General features: G+C 41.9%; 2 protein-coding genes across 7 annotated transcripts in view; both read left to right on the top strand.

The window, feature by feature from the left end:
• tmf1 (TATA element modulatory factor 1) overlaps nt 1-4,028 on the top strand; it is an 11,861-nt gene extending 7,833 nt beyond the window's left edge. For 2 of the 3 annotated variants that reach the window (XM_027155793.2, XM_027155795.2), the window contains 7 exons: nt 110-302; nt 532-601; nt 725-817; nt 1,236-1,361; nt 1,751-1,900; nt 2,009-2,134; nt 2,487-4,028. In XM_027155793.2, the coding sequence (XP_027011594.1) occupies nt 110-302; nt 532-601; nt 725-817; nt 1,236-1,361; nt 1,751-1,900; nt 2,009-2,134; nt 2,487-2,627 (899 nt within the window). In that variant the 3' untranslated portion in view covers nt 2,628-4,028. The remainder of the gene's footprint in view (nt 1-109; nt 303-531; nt 602-724; nt 818-1,235; nt 1,362-1,750; nt 1,901-2,008; nt 2,135-2,486) is intronic. The other variant, XM_027155794.2, reaches the window with a different exon arrangement.
• Nucleotides 4,029-4,525: 497 nt separating this feature from the next.
• Nucleotides 4,526-12,500, top strand: part of eogt (EGF domain-specific O-linked N-acetylglucosamine (GlcNAc) transferase) — an 11,189-nt gene continuing 3,214 nt past the window's right edge. The window contains exons 1-10 of one of the 4 annotated variants that reach the window (XM_027155796.2): nt 4,526-4,627; nt 5,949-6,179; nt 6,641-6,741; nt 7,200-7,308; nt 7,453-7,547; nt 8,926-9,030; nt 9,477-9,583; nt 10,338-10,441; nt 11,171-11,263; nt 12,078-12,149. In XM_027155796.2, coding sequence (XP_027011597.2) covers nt 5,997-6,179; nt 6,641-6,741; nt 7,200-7,308; nt 7,453-7,547; nt 8,926-9,030; nt 9,477-9,583; nt 10,338-10,441; nt 11,171-11,263; nt 12,078-12,149 — 969 coding nt within the window. In that variant the 5' untranslated portion in view covers nt 4,526-4,627; nt 5,949-5,996. The remainder of the gene's footprint in view (nt 4,628-5,948; nt 6,180-6,640; nt 6,742-7,199; nt 7,309-7,452; nt 7,548-8,925; nt 9,031-9,476; nt 9,584-10,337; nt 10,442-11,170; nt 11,264-12,077; nt 12,150-12,500) is intronic. The other 3 variants (XM_027155799.2, XM_027155798.2, XM_027155800.2) reach the window with 3 other exon arrangements.

Here is a 12,500-nt window from a genome sequence, read left to right as displayed (position 1 = left end):
AGTTTCAGAGCTGATCATGTTTACTGCTGATTTAATTTCAAGCTCTAACATATACATAGGGAATAACCAACATGTCTCCTCTTTATTTTTCTTCTTGTGCCCGGAGTAGCCGAGGCTCAGGCCCAGCTTGCTGTTGCCGTTGAGAAGGAGCGCTCTGTGACTGAGGAACTGCATGCCATCAAGGCTCAGCTGGCTTCACTGGAGTCCCAGAATTCCACACTGCGCCAGGAGAAGGGAAGGTTGCAGGGTCAGTTGGACGTGGAGAAGACTCGGCGCGAAAACCTGGAGGACGACAGCAGCAGGTAAATAGGTTCTGTCTGGAGGAGAGACTCAAGTCCCTGCTTCATCTGAAGTCTTACGATAAGCAACTTATCTTAAGAATATCTTGTGCAGATTACTTCTAATGTAAGGAGAAAGCAGGTGAAGGCAAGGATCAGATCCATTTCCCCCTTTTTTTATTTTTATAATTAGTGTGTGATAACTATTGTACACACAAATCGGGGTTTGTGTAACTAAGTGTGTGTGATGTAGGGAGCGTGTTGAACTGGAGAATCTGAAAGGCGAGTACACTCGAGCTCTGGAAGAGGCCAGAAAGGAGAAGGTACGGTCTGTTCTCACACACACACACACACACACACACACACACACACACACACTCACTCACTCACTCACTCACTGACTGACTGACTGAGTGTTTCTTGTTTTCTTTCATATGATTCTGTAGCTGCTGCTAACAAATCAGCTTGAGATGGAGAAAGTGAAGGTGGAGCAGGAGAAGAAGAAATGTTACCTTGCACAAGAAGCCTTGAAGGAAAAGGTTTGGAGTTTTATTTAGATGGATAAGCATTAATTATACACAATTAATTAATTAATGAATTGATTGATTAATCGATTACTTCATTAATTAATAGTTCAGGTGTCATCCTGTCAGTTATGTAGGAAAATAGATATTTTCACCTGGAAGATATTTCATAAAATGTGTCAGTCAACTATTATGATGACAAATAATGGATTGTAGCTCCAGGCTTCAGGGATGATAAACATAACTAGCAAAGGTGCTCTGATACCCAGGACAAAGCATGAGATCATCATTGCATTCATAAACCCTTTTACAAACATTCATAAAAGGTCCTTTTAGCAATATTCCAAATAATAGCGTAATATTTACAATACCACCAAGGGTTGATTTGATGGACTTGTAATCGTTTTCTGCTTGTGTGTGTGTTTGTGTTTAGGAGCGAAAGACGCTGAGTGCACCACTGATTGAGCCTCCTTCATCCTCCACTCCATCTCTCTCTCGTTCCAGCTCCATCAGTGGTGTGGATACGCACAGCGGCATACACACGTCTCTGCTCTCCCACGTCAGTACATTTAAAAACTCTCTCCGTTCCTTAAAGACTGAAATTAGCCACGACAATATACTGACCTCTTTACATTCGAAACAACAAAAAAAAAAAGAAAAGACTTCTGTCTCATCACCTTCAATACCTAGTTTGAAGATTAATGGTGTGACGACTAACGAGTGTTTTGAGCCTTATTTTCCCCAGCTACCTAACACACACACTTATTGACAACGACTTATTGTTATTTTAAACTCTACGTTGTTATCCATTATACATCAACATTACAATATCAGTAGTACTGAGGTAGTTAAAGAGCTGTTTTGTTTCTAATTGTCCCTTTAAGTGTAAACTGTAATTTCTTGATAGTATTTATGGAAGATATATATATTTTTAAACTGTTTTGAAAGCAGGAAGATTCTCCTGATCACTCGTTTGCCTCTGTGACCCTCGGTGGGAGCAGCCTGTACGACGCGGCACGTCTAAGCGGAGGTTCCAGCATCATTGAGAACCTGCAATCTCAGCTCAAACTACGGGAGGGAGAAATCGCACAGCTCCAGGTAGAAATCACACACACATGCACAGTTCCTCTCTGTGTGTGCTTCACATAGTTATTACTGTCATTTCCTTAATAAAATATTCTCTAATATTCGTTTGTGGTGGAAAAGGTGGAGATCTCAAATCTTGAAAGGACTCGCTCTGCAATGGCGGAAGAACTGGTGCGGCTGACCAATCAGAACGATGATCTGGAGGACAATGTGAAGGAGATCCCCAGGCTCAGAGTGCAGCTCAAGGTGAGCTTAAAGTAGAGAAGGTGAAGGTGCATGAGGAGTTTGATGGGGATCTGAGGGGAAAGTGTCCAGCTGTTTTGTCACCGGTTTGCAAAACGACACAGATTTACTCCTGTATTGAGCGACGAGTCATATCTCTGTTTCTGACGTATTGTGCAGCTTAAATATTTGACTGGATATTTGCTTTAGAACATGTAAATAATCTTAGCCTTGGAAACTGACTTAATCGACAGGGTTTTTATCCTGATGGTGTCTGACCTACAAACTAGCATTAGAACTTTTTAATGCAATAAAAGTAAATATTACTGTACCCTGATAATTAAACTGTGCTGCACTTCTGCGCTCCTCCTATCAGGACCTGGAGCAGAGACACAACACCATCCTGCAGATGTACGGAGAGAAAGCAGAAGAGGCCGAGGAGCTGCGGCTCGACCTGGAGGACGTCAAGAATATGTACAAGACCCAAATCGACGAGCTGCTCAAGAACCAGAAATAGCATCTTTCTCACACACAACAGGACATCGAAGTGCATTTACTGTAAACAGACAAATTATCTGATTGGTGGTGGGCAGGAGGTTCCACGGACGTGTGTATTTTTCCTCCTTTGTGCTCTGTATTTTCCGGATCAGTTTTATAATCTGTAGTTATTTATGGGATTGTGGGAGCAGGCATCTTAAACGTTAATGCTTTTTTTTCCTCAGCGATCGTTAGCAGACGTAAAACAGACAAGCTCTTTTCTCTTAGCGTGGATCTCGACTCCATGCGCATCAATTTGCACTTTTAAGATAACATTTAAGATGGAAGCCTTTTACTCGCTCTTTGCTAATTTATACGTTTAATAACACCCATGTTGAAGGAGCAATTTGATATATTTGAAGCATTGCAGTAGCAATGACTAAATATAGTCAAACCTTCACTTGGTCATGACAAAGTATGTGTTCATGCCCCAAGGGGCAGAATTAACCCAAATTTTGTTGGAGGGGATGAAGTTAAATTCCAGGCCGGAAAACTGTAAAACAGAAGCCTTATATATATATATATAAAAAAAAAATCCTAGTCCGATTATTTGCACAACAGTATTGCTGTTCTCAGTTTTTGTAGGCATCTCTGGATTGTGTGATTAGGACAGAGCTAGAACACTATCAAAAACACGTACTGCGACTTTATAAATTTCAGGCCTTGCACTTTACAGACATCAGTTCATTGCGAGCAATGAAGGAACGCTGGCAGTCTCTATAGAGTGCAAAAGACTAGATATATATTTCTTTTGGAAAGAAAGCTGTGCTCTCTTAAAATACATGGTCATAACACTCGTGCATTGAGAATGATTGTCTCATCCTATGTAATCATTACTGTTGTAAAGAAACAAAGCTATAATGGGGTACCTCTTGTGTCTCAGATGTTCTGTTCATTACCACTGGACACATTGGCTTTCTAATGAAATGATGAGCAGAACAATACAAACACAGTGATTAATTAAGGTGTTGGACCACCATGAGCCTCTAAAACAACTTCCATTCAACTTTGTGGCATCAATTCTCCCTGTCTTTGGACCTGTAATAGAGCGACGAAGACCTTTCTTCAGGTCTTCATCACGGACAAAGCGTCTGATGTACATCGTGTTTCGTCATCAGACTCCTCAGTGAGCCCTTGCGAATAAGGGCGACGCTTACCTGAAAATGACAGACCCATCAGGAGAGAAACATTTCATCACAGGAGAACTAAGCGGATTCAGCAACATAAATAAACGCCCCTACGTTATAACAGAGCGACCAGTTTTTGTTTTTCTTTGTATATAATTTTTTAAGTTCACATTTATCTTAGGCTTGTGTATAATATACACGGACAAGGTTCCATTTTTGTGTAAATGTGTAAATAAAATTAATATTGCCCTGTTTGTTTTTGGTTCATTTGGGTTTTGGTCTTAAAATGAGAAAACTTTTAATAAAACTGTCATTTAAATAGATTTAAAAAAAAAAGTTATATTATAAAGGTTATATTAAAGTGTAAATGGTTGTATAAGAATATCACCGGTGAACTGGAATGATTTTATCATGAGAACTAATTAATTATTTTTGAAATCCTACACAGTTTAAGACCTTGTGTAATGTTTGCAGATTTCATTGGTAAATTTTTTTTAAGTTAAAAAAGTTATATTTTTAAATGTTAAGATTATTATTAATATATCAACATATTTGTATTTATTTACATTTTTATTTACATACGTCAAGGATGTTTGTCAGTGTATAAGTGTGATTTATGTTTTAAGGTACATTAAGTAATCAGGAAAAGAATTTCCATCTATATTTTTGCTAAAAATAAAACAACAAAACAAACAAAAACTACATGAAAATGTTAAATAAGTAAATGTGTGTGTTTATATAAAAGGAAGCTAACGCGCGCCCCCCTGTGGTGAATCCTGCACTCTGCACGCCGGCTTCTTCCGGTATGATGCCGACTTGCTTCCTTCCCTTCACTTTTCTTTGATAAATAGAGGTACGTTGTTATTCATGTGGTACTTATTACTGTTCGTTTATTCTTTTCTCTGCTTTAGTGGTTTCTTTAGTGGGGTTTTAACCACGTTTAGAACCGCAAACGACCCATTTTTTGTGTTGGGGCTTATAAATATCCTGGGTTTTTTTTAGGGGCGGAAGGTCACCCGGAAAACGGGTGGTTATTGTGGGGAACCGCAGCTACCGGAAACCGTCGCTATGGCGGTGCGTTTTAAATCCATCCCACGTGCGGATATTTTCATATTATGGTCGCGTCCAGAAATCCGCCCTAGTGTGCTGTGTAGGCTGTCTAAATAGCATCGTTATGGAGTAGTGACACTAGATAGGAGACAAATCAAGTTATTGGAATGGTGATAGTAAAGCAATGACTGAATAAGCAGTAGTGTCTAATTGTACAAAGAAATGCAAAGATGTTTGAGAATATTCAACAGTTCAGCATGAACATGTGAAACCTTTTTCACAGCTCTGTTTAAAGACAGAAGTGAAAGAAACCACTTCCCTTAAAGGACATACTAACACATCCATGTACCCTATAATTATACTGAGTCATCATCCATAGGCACTGACATGACTGTGTGTGAGTGTGTCTCTGAGAGTGTGTGTCTGTGAGAGAGAGCGTGTGTGTGTGTGAGTGTGTGTGTGTTACACCGGTGTTGTGACTTTCACAAGTATTTCAGTGTATAGACACACTGCTGTCCTTGAGTCTGGAATTGAGGTGTTAAGATGTTTTTCCTGCTTACTGTCATTTGTAAATTGTGGGAATCTGAGTTATTGTATCCTGGATGTTTATACTGTTTCCACCAGCAGAACCGCCGCTCACTGACCGCAAACATTTTGTCTAGAGACTATGTGCTATGTGCTATGCCATGGCTGCATCAGAGTCACTGAGACTGTGATGTAAACATCACCTGGTACAGTAAACGATTACCGCATTCCAGTAACACTGTTATACCTGGTCACACACACACACACACGTACGCACGTGCACACATAAACACTGCCAAGGCAATATTGATTAAGGTTTATGATGCAGAACATCTGGTTAGAGAGCATTTTTTTTAGTTTGATGAAAGTCCCTAAGTTACAGCCTTGCAAATCTAAACAATGGTAGGAAAAAGGTCACCAAAGCTTCCTGTGTTGGTATTTGAGTGAGTTAGATCCGTTCATTCACAGGTTCCCACGGTGCAGCCTGACCTAGACCTGCACATTAGTCAGACCCTGTAGGACCCTGTAGTCTCAGTCTCTCTCTCTCTCTCTCTCTCTCTCTCTCTCTCTCTCTCTCTCTCTCTCTCTCTCTCACACAGAGGTAGGCAGACGGCTGGAGATTTGTGCGTGTCGGTGTATGTGAGACTATGCCGTTGTTATCATTTTTGCTGCTCTTTACTCTCGGCACTTGGTCTGGTGCTGTCGGTGATCCTAAGCCGCAGATGAACTACAGCTCTGTGACACTGCCGAGTCTTCACATCCCTTACTTCCTGAACAGCAACACACACATGGAAAGAGTTTGCCGAGACGACCCTCTCTGTCCATTTAAAGTAAGAAATTCTCTGTGTGGGTTTTCGAAAATACTTTATAAAAAAAAAAAAAGTGTATGAAATGTTCTTTGATAAGCCGTAAGTACTACAAACTGAGTCTGATGATAAATATGGCAAATAATGCTTCACATAGTTTTGTAATTATTAAAATGAGATCATGATACCAGTACCATTTTTTTTATATCTAAGTTGATCTATAATATTTTAATCTAACCCACAATTAAATACAATTATTCTAAATGATTGTGATTTTTTTTGGAACTGCTTTCACTCTGGTCTGTAACAATAGTCCTCATATCTAACTTGGAACCACAAACTAAAAGAATTTTCCAGTATGACTTTTAAAAAGGACAAAAACGTCCTCAGTTGAGCTCAATCCAAACCTTGTGAAAGAAGCACCATCTTAAAAAGTGTATCCTCAGAGGCTTTGTAACGGTGTGTTTTCTCTGTGCTGTCGGTAGGATGCTCTGTCACAAAAGAAGTCTTGTTGGGGTTATGAGATGAGCTGTTCTCCCGAGCACAGGTTCAGCTTCCCGACCTGCACCAGCGTGGACTCTGCATGGTGAGATCAACCTGCTGCTTCTGTCTTTACCTTTCAGTCAGTCATGCTGCATGCGCAGCCCAATAAAACTAACGCACATGAACAGAAACAGGAAATGATTGAAGATTTTAATAAATAAATCACTGCTACAAAAATAATGCAGTCTGGCTGTGTACGGGAACACTTCAACTCGCAATACACGTGTATGTCTTTAAATCAGGGTTACTTATATATTTTAAGACACGGTAACAGGTGTTATAACTGACTTCATATTTTTCAGCATGATTTTTAGCTGCACAGACGAATAAATGCACTTTAAGTTATTACGAATTTTTTAAAAAGCACAGTGACTTCAGGAGCCTTTTTGGCACATTTTCTAATTTATTAAAAAATGACATTCTAAAAAAAAAATCAGTCATTACTGGTGTTGTAAATCACAGATGTGTGTATGTGTGTATGTGTGTGTGTGTGTGCTGTAGGGCTCGCACAGTGCAGATGGCTCAGGAAATCTTCTGGAAGCAGGCCGACTTTGGCTATGTTAAAGAGCGTCTGAGCGAGATGAAGACCATTTGCACGCCTTTAACTCCTGTAAACGGATTTCCTCTCATTCTCAGTGCTGTTCTCATGATTTCCTTTTTCTTTGACTATGAAGAAACTGTTATTATTCCTACACGACCAGTAGAAATTGTCCTAGAATGTGACAGGTTGTTTTGTGTTCGTTTCCTGTCTCAGGGGGAATCCTCTCTGAAGTGTACGAGCCACATGCGCTACTGCAGAGCCACCAACCTCTATCTGGACCTCCGGAAGCCCCGCAGGGGTCATGAGAGGTCAGTGACCCCAAAGAGTCAACAAGGTGGTGAGGAGGAAATGGACAGTGTGAAACAGTGTGAAATGTCATGAATGATCTACTGTAGAAAAGAAATAAACCGATAGTTAATTACTGTTGTGTAGAAAGGTTGTGCTTTAATTGTAAAAATGTTTCACTTAAAACTCGGCTCTATTACACCACGCCTCCCGTACAGAGACTGACCCAGGCCACGCCTCCCGTACAGAGACTGACCCAGGCCACGCCTCCCGTACAGAGACTGACCCAGGCCACGCCTGCAGTACAGAGACTAACCCAGGCCACGCCTCCTGTACAGAGACTGACCCAGGCCACGCCTCCTGTACAGAGACTGACCCAGGCCACGCCTCCCGTACAGAGACTGACCCAGGCCACGCCTCCCATACACAGACTGACCCAGGCCACGCCTCCAGTACAGAGACTGACACTGGCCACGCCTCCAGTACTAGAGACTGACCCAGGCCACGCCTCCAGTACAGAGACTGACACTGGCCACGCCTCCAGTACTAGAGACTGACCCAGGCCACGCCTCCAGTACAGAGACCAACCCAGGGTACACCTCCCGTACAGAGACTGACACTGGCCACACCTCCCGTACAGAGACCAACCCAGGGTACACCTCCCGTACAGAGACTGACACTGGCCACACCTCCCGTACAGAGACCAACCCAGGGTACACCTCCCGTACAGAGACTGACACTGGCCACACCTCCCGTACAGAGACCAACCCAGGGTACACCTCCCGTACAGAGACTGACACTGGCCACACCTCCCGTACAGAGACCAACCCAGGGTACACCTCCCGTACAGAGACTGACACTGGCCACACCTCCCGTACAGAGACCAACCCAGGGTACACCTCCCGTACAGAGACTGACACTGGCCACACCTCCCGTACAGAGACCAACCCAGGGTACACCTCCCGTACAGAGACTGACACTGGCCACACCTCCCATACAGAGACTGACACTGGCCACGCCTCCAGTACTGAGACTGACACAGGCCACGCCTCCAGTACTAGAGACTGACCCAGGCCACACCTCCAGTACTGAGACTGACACTGGCCACGCCTCCCAAACAGAGACTGACCCAGGCCACGCCTCCAGTACTGAGACTGACACTGGCCACGCCTCCAGTACTAGAGACTGACCCAGGCCACGCCTCCCTTACAGAGACAGACACTGGCCACACCTCCCGTACAGAGACTGACACTGGCCACGCCTCCAGACGTTTCCTTTATGGGACTAATTATATTGTCTAGTACAAGACAATTGAAGTATAATAAACTCTCTCTCTCTCTCTTTCTCTCTTTCTTTCTCATTCTCTCTCTCTCTTTCTTTCTTTCTCATTCTCTCTCTCAGGTTTAATGAGGATTTCTTGCAGAAAGGGGAGGTCGGGGGTCACTGCAGACTGAACAATGAGGTGTTGAAGGCAGAAGGGGAGCACAAGAGCCCCCTGCAGTCCTGGTAAATACAATTTTTAAATGACTAAACTAACGTTCAGTGTTTGTGCTCCTGAGTAACTCCAGTTAATCCAGATTCAATTAAATTAGACTGGAAGTCAGATTCTCACTGGGGAATAAAAGTATAAATCATTCAGACCCAGATGTTCATAATGTTACACACGTTATGCACGTACATAGAAAATGTTGGTTAAACAATTAGCACACAATACAATTCAAATCAGTCCACACACGATATTATTATAAACCCGATATAAAAATAATAAGGGAGACAAAATTTGCAAGATGTCTCCCATCCAACTGGTTACTAGAGAATAGAAGATATTTATATCGCTTCAAAATATTCAGTTTATACTGAAGTTTATAGTGAATATTTTTTAGGTTAGAGACCTTCCATCTTAGCCCAAGCAAATCAGACATCTCTGATGACCAGCGATTTTCTTTCCTCAGGTTCGCCGAGCTGCAGACGTACACGGAGCTCGACTTCCATCCCATAGAAGACGGGCACTGTGATGTCATTATAGAGCGACCCACAGTCTTCATGAAGCTGGATGCAGGTGGGATCTCCATTGTGGGTTGTATGATGGGACTCGAAGTTCTTTGCAACTTGTCTGCAATATTCTGTTGAATTGAAACAGAGTTACTTAAAACATACTTGTAGCATACATCTGATTATCGTTTAAAAAAATATGACACACTTGAACAACAAAGGTGCGAGAAGGAGAACGAGAACAGTGTGTGTGTGTGTGGGGGGGCGTAGAGCAAATAAGATCATTTTAGAGTTTCTCTTCTAAAACACTTTTCACATAAACGTTTTCTGACTGAATTTAATAAACACGGGGACACGCTGGCTTAGTGGTTAGCACGTTCGCCTCACACCTCCAGGGTTGGGGTTCGATTCCCGCCTCCGCCTTGTGTGTGTGGAGTTTGCATGTTCTCCCCGTGCCTCGGGGGTTTCCTCCGGGTACTCCGGTTTCCTCCCCCGGTCCAAAGACATGCATGGTAGGTTGATTGGCATCTCTGGAAAATTGTCCGTAGTGTGTGAGTGAATGAGAGAGTGTGTGTGTGTGTGCCCTGTGATGGGTTGGCACTCCGTCCAGGGTGTATCCTGCCTCGATGCCTGATGACGCCTGAGATTGGCACAGGCTTCCCGTGACCCGAGAAGATCGGATAAGCGGTAGAAAATGAGAGAGAGAGAGAGAGAGAGAGAGAGAGAGAGAGAGAGAGAGAGAGAGAGAGAATTTAAAAAACACACTACTTTGTTTATTTTCGACTGTTCATCTTTAGGTCTCTTGTATATTTGCTTTCCAGGTGTGAACATGTACCATCACTTCTGTGATTTTGTCAATCTGTACGTCTCTCAGCACCTCAACAACTCATTCAGCAGAGACATCAACATCGTCATGTGGGACACGGTATTGTGCGCACACACAGACACAGACACAGACACACACACACACACACACACACACACACACACACACACACACACACACTTTTCTAATATTATAAGGATTATTGGTATGACACATTTAAAAAATATATATATATTATTAAATAAAAGCTATTTTTGTTAGAAATGAAACAAAACACAAAAAAGCACGAAAAATATATAAATAAATGGTGAATTACACAGAAAGGAAGAAAGAAAAGTAAGAGCATTAAAATAAACCCAGACATTATGCAGGTATAAACATGTATTCAGGATAAAGCATACAGCAGGCAGATCAACCGTCTGTAAAGAATCTCAAAGCTAAAACCGTCTTTCTTCACACTTTCTGTTCTTAGTACTCGAGTAGAAATAAACTCAAGAGTCGATCGTTTGTTTCTGTGACGTCGTGCTGAATCTGGGACTCGTCTCCAGCCGCTGTGAGCTGAGAGGAAATAGGAGAGGGTGTAAAACTGCATGATTTATAGACAAACCTAATCCTGGCTTCCTTTCCTGTTTTCCTTGTTCTGAGAAGAGGTTGAAGAATAATCAGGCAGAAAGACTTCCTTAGACCAAAACAAAGCTACCAAACGGATACTGCTATCAGAGTGGCAGAAGATAAATAAAAGAAGAAAAATAAAAGACACCAAACGCTGATTTAATACATGTTTTATACGTCATTTTTTTTGTCCTTATTTTTTTTTTTAATTTTTAGAGTTTTTATGGTTATGGAGACCTCTTCAGCGAAACCTGGCGGGTTTTCTCCGATTATGACGTCATACACCTTAAAACCTATGACACAAAAAGGGTAAGATCCTTCACTGCTCTACAAAATAAATCACCCAGATGAAGATGAATGTAAAACGGTGTCAGTTCTCGTCATCTCTGGACTGCAATCTGCTGAATTCCTCAAAAGAGAGCAAAGAAATCAAAGCACGTGTCACTTGACTGTTTGAATTAGAGCATCACCGTCCATCCTACCTTCCTTCCATCCATCATTTCATCCATCCATCCATCCATCCTACCTTCCATTCATTCATCCATCCATCCATCTATCCATCAACCTGTCAGTCCTTTAATCCATTTATCCATTCATTCATTAATCCATATTTCCATCCATCCAGCCAATTGTCTTACCTTCTATCCATCCATCCATCCTACCATCCATCCATCCATCCTACCATCCATCCATCCATCCATCCATCCATCCATCCATCCATCCATCCATCCATCCATCCATCCATCCATCTATCCATCCATCCTACCTTTCATCCATTCATCCATCTATCCATCTATCCATCAACCTGTCAATCACTCAATCCATTCATCCATTCATTCATTAATCTATCTTTTATCAGTCTATCCCCCATCAACCTGTCAATCCTTCAATCCATTCATCCATCCATCCTTTTTGTTAAATGACTTCATGTTTTTCAATTTTATATTCAATCCAAAAAAAAAAACCTAAAGTGTATTGAGAAAGTTTCCTGTTTTTTTCATAATGTTTTTAGGCTCCAGGTCAGTGGGTGTCGCTGAGAGAATAGAGTGATGAAGTGATAGAGCGGGTGTTGCAGTCTGTGTTGGGGGCTGATGGTGTCTTTCATGCCTTTTTTCCATCACAGGTGTGTTTCAGGGATGCTTTTTTCTCACTATTACCACGGATGAGATATGGCCTCTTCTACAACACACCCCTGGTGAGAACCTTTTAAAAAACACCTTCAGAGAGAAATTTCATCTCCTGTCAAGTTCGCCATCAAAACATCTGGAAAATTCTGAATAACAAATCGTGAGGATTGTGTTTGTTCTGTATGCATTACACTCATGGCTTTGACCGTGGCTCCGCTTCACCCTCATCTGTGTGTGCTCTACATACACACAACTGCTTGTTGATGTATAGATTTTTTGGGCCCTGAAGCATGAAATGCAGACGTGTGTTTTTCTTTTCGCCGTGCGCATGTGTGGTGTCACATCTGTCTTTAAAATAACAGCTTTATATTCATGACCTTCAGCATATGTGTTGAAGGTAGAAATGATATTGAGATCTT

The sequence above is a fragment of the Tachysurus fulvidraco genome, chromosome 2 (assembly GCF_022655615.1).
Source record: "Tachysurus fulvidraco isolate hzauxx_2018 chromosome 2, HZAU_PFXX_2.0, whole genome shotgun sequence".
NCBI classification, from domain to species: domain Eukaryota; kingdom Metazoa; phylum Chordata; class Actinopteri; order Siluriformes; family Bagridae; genus Tachysurus; species Tachysurus fulvidraco.
This window is presented reverse-complemented; position numbering and strand designations above follow the sequence as displayed.